At 57.7% G+C, this 13,185-nt stretch overlaps 2 protein-coding genes across 2 annotated transcripts; both read left to right on the plus strand.

Annotated features, from left to right (window-relative positions):
- Positions 1–4,582: 4,582 nt before the first annotated feature.
- On the plus strand, positions 4,583–6,046 carry LOC307066152 (metallothionein-1E-like; the record flags this gene model as incomplete). The annotated part of the gene is made up of 3 exons (XM_079723249.1): positions 4,583–4,610; positions 5,183–5,248; positions 5,955–6,046. 3 exons carry the CDS (start codon positions 4,583–4,585, stop codon positions 6,044–6,046), a joined length of 186 nt encoding a protein of 61 aa, XP_079579375.1.
- Positions 6,047–9,927: 3,881 nt separating this feature from the next.
- On the plus strand, positions 9,928–11,391 carry LOC307066245 (metallothionein-1E-like; the record flags this gene model as incomplete). Its single annotated transcript, XM_079723353.1, has 3 exons — positions 9,928–9,955; positions 10,528–10,593; positions 11,300–11,391. 3 exons carry the CDS (start codon positions 9,928–9,930, stop codon positions 11,389–11,391), a joined length of 186 nt encoding a protein of 61 aa, XP_079579479.1.
- Positions 11,392–13,185: the final 1,794 nt, after the last annotated feature.

Below are 13,185 nucleotides of genomic sequence, written 5' to 3' on the forward strand. Positions count from 1 at the left end.
TTCCCGGCACCCCCCTCACCAGGAAGGGATTCCCAGTCAGAGCTGGAATCGCCTTCGACATGACCGAGACCCAGGCGCGCACTAGAGAACAGGGAGACTGAGGCCCAGACGGGTCACCAACAAACAACCTCAGACCTGTCACTAGAACTAGTCCTCCTCCCTCCTGAGTCACGCTTCTGAATCCTCCCAGGGACTGAAGCACTGTAGGGACATGAACGAGTGACCCTGTGTGGCTTCTCGGACCTGGTGCAGCCCCTTCCTGTCGAAGCAGCCCAGAGCCTCCCTATCCCGAGCGGGAGCTGCTCTGTGAGGGGTTTGCCTCCACTTTGATCCTGAGGACGTGGCTCACATCACTGGTGGTGCTGGGGGCTGGCTTTGTCTTGTCCCCAGAGGCCCTGCTCAGTGTCTCTCCAAGGCGCTGTGCCCTGTCCCGGGCACAGATGGGGCAGGCAACCTGAACCTAGTGCCTGAGAGCAATTATCTCAGGACAGAGGACACCATCGTAAACTCAGGGTCTGGGCCTGAGGGCGGCTGGGGCCAGGCCTGCTGTTGGGAAGGGTGGTTGCGGACAACGCGTGGTCCGACTGCACGCTGCCCTTGCCTCCCCAGGCTGCTGCTCCTGCTGCCCCGTGGGCTGCGCCAAGTGTGCCCAGGGCTGCGTCTGCAAAGGGGCCTCGGACAAGTGCAGCTGCTGTGCCTGATGTCGCGGAGAGCCTGCCCCGGGTGTCAACAGAGCAACCAGGACAAACCTGCATTTTACCGTTTTTCATACAAGCGGACCTGACGCTACATTCCTTTTTCTGTGAAATATGTGAGTTGTAATAAAAGTTGTTGACTTTATTCTGGCTCTGTCTTCCTTTGTCTGTCTTGAACAAAGAGATGCCGTGCCCATCAGGGCTGGCGTGGGGAACTGGACTGGACGTGCAGAGACCTCGGCTCTGGACCAAAGAGTACCCCCCCACCCCCCAAAACACACGCACACGGAGCGTCTTAGCCCCTTAGGTTAAGTTGAGCTTCAGTTTCTCAGCTCCAAATGAAAACCTCGCCAGATGACATAGGGCACTGGACACACAGAGGACACACTCCCTCTATTCCCCTTACGAGTATGGATTGCAGAGAACGTTGTCCATTTCTCATTTTCCTTCTCTGGGGGCCCCTGCCAAACTCAGTCCTCGGTGATGAGAGCCTGGAAAAGTACCCAGAGGGGATGGAATCCCACACCCCTCTTGTTTGACTTCTACACGGGACTGGCGTCTAAAACACCCTGGAAAGACCTATTTGTATTTTCGGCCACAGTTTTAACCCTGGTCAGTAAAAAGAATCGCTAAGATAAAATGTAAAAGGACACTATATGTGACACCCATTTTTCCCTTCAACACGTCAAATCACCCTCATACGTGGAGGAGCAATTCTGAAAGCTGGACGCTTTCATATGCTGCACTTACATGGAAGGTGTGCCCGAGTCCTGGGAACGCTTCACAGATGCCCCACTGTGCGGACCACACACGCCCGGAGCAGCCCTGCCCCCTGCCTCCCCACAGGGAACATCAGTCTTGGCTTGCCCAGGGCTACTGACAGGACACTCGCCACCCGTGACAGCTCCCTGCAGGGCCTTGGCTCTGAATCTTCGCAAGGTCCTCCCTAGATCAGGCTGACATCTTCCCTTCCCTCAAATGCAGCCCGTGGCTACTTGACACCCCGATAGTGATTTGAATTTGGTGGGAATTTCCCAGCTGTTTCCCTGAGACTTGCTTTCAGAAGAAGGACTTCATGTGTTCCTCTGCAGAGTGATGGTGGTGCTGCAGTGCGGAGGGCCTGGTGCTGTTTATTAGCAAGAAGTGTGTGCTGAGGGAACAGGTAATATAGTTCAGGTGTTGCGCCCCCTGGCGGTCTGGGGAGGGAATTCCTAGTTGATGGGCACTCGGAGAGAAAGAGGAGACACGTGGCTCAGAAGTCAGGAGCAAGATTGCCCACAGGTGCCCTGTGTGAAGGGGGCATTTCGGGAGCCGGCCCGTTCTGCGTGCGTGGGTGTTGGTGTCAGGCACTCGGGTTCACAGCCAGCATGCCACTTCCTGACCTGGCAAGTCACTGATACTCTCTGAGATTTCATTTCCTCCTTTCGATAAAAAAGATTAATTTCAATGAGGGGGAATAAGCCAGATAGTGGCCTGGCTCCTAGCTCGGGCTTCCCGAACGGTGTCCTTTATGATCGCTCTCTCCACACGGACATTTGTGCACAGAGAATCCTTGAGCTCCCAACAAGCTCCTGGAGAAAGGCTCCCTGGTTTGCAAGCAAGCTCATGGTGAGGGCAGAGGTGGATAGGAACCTTGCTTATCCAGTGCCAGAGGGCGTAGGGATGTTCTCCAACAAGCCCCATGGAACGAGTCACCGCCACAGCATTTGCACAGACTCAGTGAACCTGCAAGGTCTGGAGTGATGGTGCCAATTGCAGAGAGGTTAAGCAACTTACCCAAGGGCACACAGCCTATACTCAGAGGACTACACCTACACCACAGCTGTCTCACCTCCCGGCCACATGGGGCCGGTTATGACATCACTGGAGGCTGAATCCGGCCTCTCCTTTTTCAGGGCTGCAAGGGTCTTCGGAGACAGTCCAGCTGTGCTCCTGGCTGCAGAGGTGGGAGGCTGAAGCCCACAGAGGTCACAGAGCTGTGCAGAGGGCTCTGACTGCCAGCTCAGGGCTTTCCCACTGCTGCCTCTGTGCCAGGTGTTCAGTGTTCTCACCTTTCATGGGATGACATGGTGTCCGGTTGGGCGGGGGGCTGCAGTCAGCCTGCAGGAGGGCCAGTCCCATCTGTGTCACACATAGCCCTGTGACATAACCTCTCTCTGGCTCAGTCTCCTCTGCCCTAAAGGGCAAAATAACAGTGTCTGGCTCTCGGGATTACAGAATTGAATACATGCAAAGAAGGTCAGAACATACTGGGCACTCAGGGAGTAATCTATCGTACCACCGATTCATTTATTTATCTCTTTATTTATTTGTTATCATTAGCCTAGGAGACATTGTCCTCCTTCCAGACACGCAAGCAAGGATGGTGTGTTTAGCTCTGTGCTCTGGGCCGTCCTCATCAACCCTGTGAGCCTGGGACCAGTTCCCCTGAGAGGGTTATCCTGCCTTCACGCAAAGAGCCGTTGACACTACAGGTAGAAAGCCGTGAGTAACACAGTCGGTGTCCTCCTAACACATACAGAAGGATCCTGCCATTTCTGCTGTCACCTGCATCAGGATTTCCTTACCATTCTCTTTTCAGCGATTTTCCGAAATACGTTATACCAAAAGAAACCTCTTGAGCACTACTGAAGGAGAGAGTCAGAAGGTAGCCACAAAGTCATAAATCCATTCCTATTCTGTCACTCTGGTCGCCCCCAGGATTGAGCTGGACATGGTAGAGACGGGCTGAGGACACAGCTCTGCGCCAAAGGGGAGCTTTCTCACTGACTCCCTCTCTCAGCTGCGAAGCGACAAAAGCACAGAAGCAGGGCACCACTCCCCAGCACCGTGTGCCTGCCTCCGGAGCCTCCTTGTACTGTAGGTACTTTGGCCTTTGGGAAACGGGCTCCTGACTAGGATCTCCCTTCCCGGTTGGTGTGACAGTTCAAAGAGCAAAAGTGATTAACAAGGCTTGGCCTGGACTCCACGGTGAGTAACTGTCGGGACTACTCAAAGGGAACTATCCACTTGTCTCGCTTTGTTATTTAACGCCAGGACTGCCTATCACCTACAATGACGCCGTCCCTGGGGAGCATCCCATGATTAGGGAACCTCCACCCTGGCGTGGGGTGGACCGGCTACAGTGAGGAGCCCCCCTGGAAAGTTTAGGCAAAGAAGCCCCCGCCGAAATGAGCCATGATCCCTCCAGGAAAGGAAAACACAAGTGAGGAGGACTAGCGGCTGAAGGCAATGTTCACCGCGCTGCCGTTCCAGGAGACGGTACCGGAAACGTGCTTCCAAAGGACCGTGGTGGGGACCGGGGCTGGCAACTCCTGGGGACACATGGGCTGGGCGAAACGGTGGTGAGGGTCACATACGCCTGCCGTCTCTGACACCGCTCCCCGGCTCCAGCCAAGCCAGGGACACGAGCGGGAGGCGGGGGCTGTTCTCAGGCTGCAGGAAACGGCGACCCGCAGGCCGGCGGCGCGGGGCCCGGGGCGGGGAAGACCGGAGGACGCGGGAGCTGGATTCCTGCACAACCCGCCAACAGGGTGGCTGCTCCCGTCGGGCACATTGGGAAGGGGCGGCCAGGGGGCTGGGACACCGCTTACCGCACGGCACCCGGTTCCTCCGCTCCAGCCGGCACCGAAGTGGAATCGTGCGCTCGGCCCCGCCTGTTGCTCACAGCCCGGCCCAGGGCGCCGAGGGCGATGCGGACGGCGCGGGCGTGGGCGCGGGCGCGGACCCGCGGGGCGCGTGCAAGGCGGGGGCGGGGCCTCTGCGCCCGGGCCGCCTCCTCGGCCTATAACTGAGCCCCCGGGCTCCTCGCTCCCACACGGCCCCCACCGGACCCGTGCAGCCGCTTCGCCCCTTGCTTTGGACCTCGGGCCTCACTTCTCCTCCAGATGGACCCCAAGTGCTCCTGCCCCACTGGTAAGGGAGCCCTGGCTTTGAGCCTTAGGATGCCCCCTTCCCAGGCACAGGACGACAAGGGAGGGTTTTGAGTTTGAGCTCAGGAGGACTCCTGTCACGGGTCCGGGGCTTTCTTGGGAGCCAGGCCCCTGGGAGCAGGTCAGTCTCCCTTTGCCTCTCTGTTAACACTGAGGTCACGGGGGCTCCAGGCTGTCCTGATTGAGGTCACCCAGCTGGTCAGGGGATTGCTAGACCGGGACCCAGTGTTTGGAGGAGGCCTCGGAGCTGCCAGGACTGGATGGGAGGAGGGGACACTGCCTCTTTGGGGTTCAGGCCATGGGCCCTGGCCCCCGGCCCCAGTCACCCTGGGCTGGGTCTGGAGCCTGGGACCTTCCCTGTGGAGTCCCATCAGGAGGGGACCTACTCTCCTTGGACCAGAAGAGACGAGCTGGGGCTTCTCTATCCGCCTGAGTGGACACGAGCTCCCAGGACTGGGTCCTGACGGAGGAGGGCTCAGGGAGGCATTGCTGACCGTCTGCTGTAGCTCCTGCATCCCTCTCCCTGCTCACTGCTGGCCTTTCCCTTCCTGGCAGGCGGCTCCTGCAGCTGCGCTGGCTCCTGCACCTGCAAGGCCTGCAGATGCACCTCCTGCAAGAAGAGTGAGTGTGCGGGGCCTTCTCTGGCAATGCGGGGTGTGGGCTGAGTGCGAGGAGGGAGCCCAGAGCTCAGCAGGCAGGAGCAGGACAGTGACCAAACTTCCCGGCACCCCCCTCACCAGGAAGGGATTCCCAGTCAGAGCTGGAATCGCCTTCGACATGACCGAGACCCAGGCGCGCACTAGAGAACAGGGAGACTGAGGCCCAGACGGGTCACCAACAAACAACCTCAGACCTGTCACTAGAACTAGTCCTCCTCCCTCCTGAGTCACGCTTCTGAATCCTCCCAGGGACTGAAGCACTGTAGGGACATGAACGAGTGACCCTGTGTGGCTTCTCGGACCTGGTGCAGCCCCTTCCTGTCGAAGCAGCCCAGAGCCTCCCTATCCCGAGCGGGAGCTGCTCTGTGAGGGGTTTGCCTCCATTTTGATCCTGAGGACGTGGCTCACATCACTGGTGGTGCTGGGGGCTGGCTTTGTCTTGTCCCCAGAGGCCCTGCTCAGTGTCTCTCCAAGGCGCTGTGCCCTGTCCCGGGCACAGATGGGGCAGGCAACCTGAACCTAGTGCCTGAGAGCAATTATCTCAGGACAGAGGACACCATCGTAAACTCAGGGTCTGGGCCTGAGGGCGGCTGGGGCCAGGCCTGCTGTTGGGAAGGGTGGTTGCGGACAACGCGTGGTCCGACTGCACGCTGCCCTTGCCTCCCCAGGCTGCTGCTCCTGCTGCCCCGTGGGCTGCGCCAAGTGTGCCCAGGGCTGCGTCTGCAAAGGGGCCTCGGACAAGTGCAGCTGCTGTGCCTGATGTCGCGGAGAGCCTGCCCCGGGTGTCAACAGAGCAACCAGGACAAACCTGCATTTTACCGTTTTTCATACAAGCGGACCTGACGCTACATTCCTTTTTCTGTGAAATATGTGAGTTGTAATAAAAGTTGTTGACTTTATTCTGGCTCTGTCTTCCTTTGTCTGTCTTGAACAAAGAGACGCCGTGCCCATCAGGGCTGGCGTGGGGAACTGGACTGGACGTGCAGAGACCTCGGCTCTGGACCAAAGAGTACCCCCCCACCCCCCAAAACACACGCACACGGAGCGTCTTAGCCCCTTAGGTTAAGTTGAGCTTCAGTTTCTCAGCTCCAAATGAAAGCCTCGCCAGATGACATAGGGCACTGGACACACAGAGGACACACTCCCTCTATTCCCCTTACGAGTATGGATTGCAGAGAACGTTGTCCATTTCTCATTTTCCTTCTCTGGGGGCCCCTGCCAAACTCAGTCCTCGGTGATGAGAGCCTGGAAAAGTACCCAGAGGGGATGGAATCCCACACCCCTCTTGTTTGACTTCTACACGGGACTGGCGTCTAAAACACCCTGGAAAGACCTATTTGTATTTTCGGCCACAGTTTTAACCCTGGTCAGTAAAAAGAATCGCTAAGATAAAATGTAAAAGGACACTATATGTGACACCCATTTTTCCCTTCAACACGTCAAATCACCCTCATACGTGGAGGAGCAATTCTGAAAGCTGGACGCTTTCATATGCTGCACTTACATGGAAGGTGTGCCCGAGTCCTGGGAACGCTTCACAGATGCCCCACTGTGCGGACCACACACGCCCGGAGCAGCCCTGCCCCCTGCCTCCCCACAGGGAACATCAGTCTTGGCTTGCCCAGGGCTACTGACAGGACACTCGCCACCCGTGACAGCTCCCTGCAGGGCCTTGGCTCTGAATCTTCGCAAGGTCCTCCCTAGATCAGGCTGACATCTTCCCTTCCCTCAAATGCAGCCCGTGGCTACTTGACACCCCGATAGTGATTTGAATTTGGTGGGAATTTCCCAGCTGTTTCCCTGAGACTTGCTTTCAGAAGAAGGACTTCATGTGTTCCTCTGCAGAGTGATGGTGGTGCTGCAGTGCGGAGGGCCTGGTGCTGTTTATTAGCAAGAAGTGTGTGCTGAGGGAACAGGTAATATAGTTCAGGTGTTGCGCCCCCTGGCGGTCTGGGGAGGGAATTCCTAGTTGATGGGCACTCGGAGAGAAAGAGGAGACACGTGGCTCAGAAGTCAGGAGCAAGATTGCCCACAGGTGCCCTGTGTGAAGGGGGCATTTCGGGAGCCGGCCCGTTCTGCGTGCGTGGGTGTTGGTGTCAGGCACTCGGGTTCACAGCCAGCATGCCACTTCCTGACCTGGCAAGTCACTGATACTCTCTGAGATTTCATTTCCTCCTTTCGATAAAAAAGATTAATTTCAATGAGGGGGAATAAGCCAGATAGTGGCCTGGCTCCTAGCTCGGGCTTCCCGAACGGTGTCCTTTATGATCGCTCTCTCCACACGGACATTTGTGCACAGAGAATCCTTGAGCTCCCAACAAGCTCCTGGAGAAAGGCTCCCTGGTTTGCAAGCAAGCTCATGGTGAGGGCAGAGGTGGATAGGAACCTTGCTTATCCAGTGCCAGAGGGCGTAGGGATGTTCTCCAACAAGCCCCATGGAACGAGTCACCGCCACAGCATTTGCACAGACTCAGTGAACCTGCAAGGTCTGGAGTGATGGTGCCAATTGCAGAGAGGTTAAGCAACTTACCCAAGGGCACACAGCCTATACTCAGAGGACTACACCTACACCACAGCTGTCTCACCTCCCGGCCACATGGGGCCGGTTATGACATCACTGGAGGCTGAATCCGGCCTCTCCTTTTTCAGGGCTGCAAGGGTCTTCGGAGACAGTCCAGCTGTGCTCCTGGCTGCAGAGGTGGGAGGCTGAAGCCCACAGAGGTCACAGAGCTGTGCAGAGGGCTCTGACTGCCAGCTCAGGGCTTTCCCACTGCTGCCTCTGTGCCAGGTGTTCAGTGTTCTCACCTTTCATGGGATGACATGGTGTCCGGTTGGGCGGGGGGCTGCAGTCAGCCTGCAGGAGGGCCAGTCCCATCTGTGTCACACATAGCCCTGTGACATAACCTCTCTCTGGCTCAGTCTCCTCTGCTCTAAAGGGCAAAATAACAGTGTCTGGCTCTCGGGATTACAGAATTGAATACATGCAAAGAAGGTCAGAACATACTGGGCACTCAGGGAGTAATCTATCGTACCACCGATTCATTTATTTATCTCTTTATTTATTTGTTATCATTAGCCTAGGAGACATTGTCCTCCTTCCAGACACGCAAGCAAGGATGGTGTGTTTAGCTCTGTGCTCTGGGCCGTCCTCATCAACCCTGTGAGCCTGGGACCAGTTCCCCTGAGAGGGTTATCCTGCCTTCACGCAAAGAGCCGTTGACACTACAGGTAGAAAGCCGTGAGTAACACAGTCGGTGTCCTCCTAACACATACAGAAGGATCCTGCCATTTCTGCTGTCACCTGCATCAGGATTTCCTTACCATTCTCTTTTCAGCGATTTTCCGAAATACGTTATACCAAAAGAAACCTCTTGAGCACTACTGAAGGAGAGAGTCAGAAGGTAGCCACAAAGTCATAAATCCATTCCTATTCTGTCACTCTGGTCGCCCCCAGGATTGAGCTGGACATGGTAGAGACGGGCTGAGGACACAGCTCTGGGCCAAAGGGGAGCTTTCTCACTGACTCCCTCTCTCAGCTGCGAAGCGACAAAAGCACAGAAGCAGGGCACCACTCCCCAGCACCGTGTGCCTGCCTCCGGAGCCTCCTTGTACTGTAGGTACTTTGGCCTTTGGGAAACGGGCTCCTGACTAGGATCTCCCTTCCCGGTTGGTGTGACAGTTCAAAGAGCAAAAGTGATTAACAAGGCTTGGCCTGGACTCCACGGTGAGTAACTGTCGGGACTACTCAAAGGGAACTATCCACTTGTCTCGCTTTGTTATTTAACGCCAGGGCTGCCTATCACCTACAATGACGCCGTCCCTGGGGAGCATCCCATGATTAGGGAACCTCCACCCTGGCGTGGGGTGGACCGGCTACAGTGAGGAGCCCCCCTGGAAAGTTTAGGCAAAGAAGCCCCCGCCGAAATGAGCCATGATCCCTCCAGGAAAGGAAAACACAAGTGAGGAGGACTAGCGGCTGAAGGCAATGTTCACCGCGCTGCCGTTCCAGGAGACGGTACCGGAAACGTGCTTCCAAAGGACCGTGGTGGGGACCGGGGCTGGCAACGCCTGGGGACACATGGGCTGGGCGAAACGGTGGTGAGGGTCACATACGCCTGCCGTCTCTGACACCGCTCCCCGGCTCCAGCCAAGCCAGGGACACGAGCGGGAGGCGGGGGCTGTTCTCAGGCTACAGGAAACGGCGACCCGCAGGCCGGCGGCGCGGGGCCCGGGGCGGGGAAGACCGGAGGACGCGGGAGCTGGATTCCTGCACAACCCGCCAACAGGGTGGCTGCTCCCGTCGGGCACATTGGGAAGGGGCGGCCAGGGGGCTGGGACACCGCTTACCGCACGGCACCCGGTTCCTCCGCTCCAGCCGGCACCGAAGTGGAATCCTGCGCTCGGCCCCGCCTGTTGCTCACAGCCCGGCCCAGGGCGCCGAGGGCGATGCGGACGGCGCGGGCGTGGGCGCGGGCGCGGACCCGCGGGGCGCGTGCAAGGCGGGGGCGGGGCCTCTGCGCCCGGGCCGCCTCCTCGGCCTATAACTGAGCCCCCGGGCTCCTCGCTCCCACACGGCCCCCACCGGACCCGTGCAGCCGCTTCGCCCCTTGCTTTGGACCTCGGGCCTCACTTCTCCTCCAGATGGACCCCAAGTGCTCCTGCCCCACTGGTAAGGGAGCCCTGGCTTTGAGCCTTAGGATGCCCCCTTCCCAGGCACAGGACGACAAGGGAGGGTTTTGAGTTTGAGCTCAGGAGGACTCCTGTCACGGGTCCGGGGCTTTCTTGGGAGCCAGGCCCCTGGGAGCAGGTCAGTCTCCCTTTGCCTCTCTGTTAACACTGAGGTCACGGGGGCTCCAGGCTGTCCTGATTGAGGTCACCCAGCTGGTCAGGGGATTGCTAGACCGGGACCCAGTGTTTGGAGGAGGCCTCGGAGCTGCCAGGACTGGATGGGAGGAGGGGACACTGCCTCTTTGGGGTTCAGGCCATGGGCCCTGGCCCCCGGCCCCAGTCACCCTGGGCTGGGTCTGGAGCCTGGGACCTTCCCTGTGGAGTCCCATCAGGAGGGGACCTACTCTCCTTGGACCAGAAGAGACGAGCTGGGGCTTCTCTATCCGCCTGAGTGGACACGAGCTCCCAGGACTGGGTCCTGACGGAGGAGGGCTCAGGGAGGCATTGCTGACCGTCTGCTGTAGCTCCTGCATCCCTCTCCCTGCTCACTGCTGGCCTTTCCCTTCCTGGCAGGCGGCTCCTGCAGCTGCGCTGGCTCCTGCACCTGCAAGGCCTGCAGATGCACCTCCTGCAAGAAGAGTGAGTGTGCGGGGCCTTCTCTGGCAATGCGGGGTGTGGGCTGAGTGCGAGGAGGGAGCCCAGAGCTCAGCAGGCAGGAGCAGGACAGTGACCAAACTTCCCGGCACCCCCCTCACCAGGAAGGGATTCCCAGTCAGAGCTGGAATCGCCTTCGACATGACCGAGACCCAGGCGCGCACTAGAGAACAGGGAGACTGAGGCCCAGACGGGTCACCAACAAACAACCTCAGACCTGTCACTAGAACTAGTCCTCCTCCCTCCTGAGTCACGCTTCTGAATCCTCCCAGGGACTGAAGCACTGTAGGGACATGAACGAGTGACCCTGTGTGGCTTCTCGGACCTGGTGCAGCCCCTTCCTGTCGAAGCAGCCCAGAGCCTCCCTATCCCGAGCGGGAGCTGCTCTGTGAGGGGTTTGCCTCCACTTTGATCCTGAGGACGTGGCTCACATCACTGGTGGTGCTGGGGGCTGGCTTTGTCTTGTCCCCAGAGGCCCTGCTCAGTGTCTCTCCAAGGCGCTGTGCCCTGTCCCGGGCACAGATGGGGCAGGCAACCTGAACCTAGTGCCTGAGAGCAATTATCTCAGGACAGAGGACACCATCGTAAACTCAGGGTCTGGGCCTGAGGGCGGCTGGGGCCAGGCCTGCTGTTGGGAAGGGTGGTTGCGGACAACGCGTGGTCCGACTGCACGCTGCCCTTGCCTCCCCAGGCTGCTGCTCCTGCTGCCCCGTGGGCTGCGCCAAGTGTGCCCAGGGCTGCGTCTGCAAAGGGGCCTCGGACAAGTGCAGCTGCTGTGCCTGATGTCGCGGAGAGCCTGCCCCGGGTGTCAACAGAGCAACCAGGACAAACCTGCATTTTACCGTTTTTCATACAAGCGGACCTGACGCTACATTCCTTTTTCTGTGAAATATGTGAGTTGTAATAAAAGTTGTTGACTTTATTCTGGCTCTGTCTTCCTTTGTCTGTCTTGAACAAAGAGATGCCGTGCCCATCAGGGCTGGCGTGGGGAACTGGACTGGACGTGCAGAGACCTCGGCTCTGGACCAAAGAGTACCCCCCCACCCCCCAAAACACACGCACACGGAGCGTCTTAGCCCCTTAGGTTAAGTTGAGCTTCAGTTTCTCAGCTCCAAATGAAAACCTCGCCAGATGACATAGGGCACTGGACACACAGAGGACACACTCCCTCTATTCCCCTTACGAGTATGGATTGCAGAGAACGTTGTCCATTTCTCATTTTCCTTCTCTGGGGGCCCCTGCCAAACTCAGTCCTCGGTGATGAGAGCCTGGAAAAGTACCCAGAGGGGATGGAATCCCACACCCCTCTTGTTTGACTTCTACACGGGACTGGCGTCTAAAACACCCTGGAAAGACCTATTTGTATTTTCGGCCACAGTTTTAACCCTGGTCAGTAAAAAGAATCGCTAAGATAAAATGTAAAAGGACACTATATGTGACACCCATTTTTCCCTTCAACACGTCAAATCACCCTCATACGTGGAGGAGCAATTCTGAAAGCTGGACGCTTTCATATGCTGCACTTACATGGAAGGTGTGCCCGAGTCCTGGGAACGCTTCACAGATGCCCCACTGTGCGGACCACACACGCCCGGAGCAGCCCTGCCCCCTGCCTCCCCACAGGGAACATCAGTCTTGGCTTGCCCAGGGCTACTGACAGGACACTCGCCACCCGTGACAGCTCCCTGCAGGGCCTTGGCTCTGAATCTTCGCAAGGTCCTCCCTAGATCAGGCTGACATCTTCCCTTCCCTCAAATGCAGCCCGTGGCTACTTGACACCCCGATAGTGATTTGAATTTGGTGGGAATTTCCCAGCTGTTTCCCTGAGACTTGCTTTCAGAAGAAGGACTTCATGTGTTCCTCTGCAGAGTGATGGTGGTGCTGCAGTGCGGAGGGCCTGGTGCTGTTTATTAGCAAGAAGTGTGTGCTGAGGGAACAGGTAATATAGTTCAGGTGTTGCGCCCCCTGGCGGTCTGGGGAGGGAATTCCTAGTTGATGGGCACTCGGAGAGAAAGAGGAGACACGTGGCTCAGAAGTCAGGAGCAAGATTGCCCACAGGTGCCCTGTGTGAAGGGGGCATTTCGGGAGCCGGCCCGTTCTGCGTGCGTGGGTGTTGGTGTCAGGCACTCGGGTTCACAGCCAGCATGCCACTTCCTGACCTGGCAAGTCACTGATACTCTCTGAGATTTCATTTCCTCCTTTCGATAAAAAAGATTAATTTCAATGAGGGGGAATAAGCCAGATAGTGGCCTGGCTCCTAGCTCGGGCTTCCCGAACGGTGTCCTTTATGATCGCTCTCTCCACACGGACATTTGTGCACAGAGAATCCTTGAGCTCCCAACAAGCTCCTGGAGAAAGGCTCCCTGGTTTGCAAGCAAGCTCATGGTGAGGGCAGAGGTGGATAGGAACCTTGCTTATCCAGTGCCAGAGGGCGTAGGGATGTTCTCCAACAAGCCCCATGGAACGAGTCACCGCCACAGCATTTGCACAGACTCAGTGAACCTGCAAGGTCTGGAGTGATGGTGCCAATTGCAGAGAGGTTAAGCAACTTACCCAAGGGCACACAGCCTATACTCA

The sequence above is a fragment of the Hyperoodon ampullatus genome, assembly GCF_949752795.1.
Source record: "Hyperoodon ampullatus genome assembly, chromosome: 18".
NCBI lineage: Eukaryota > Metazoa > Chordata > Mammalia > Artiodactyla > Ziphiidae > Hyperoodon > Hyperoodon ampullatus.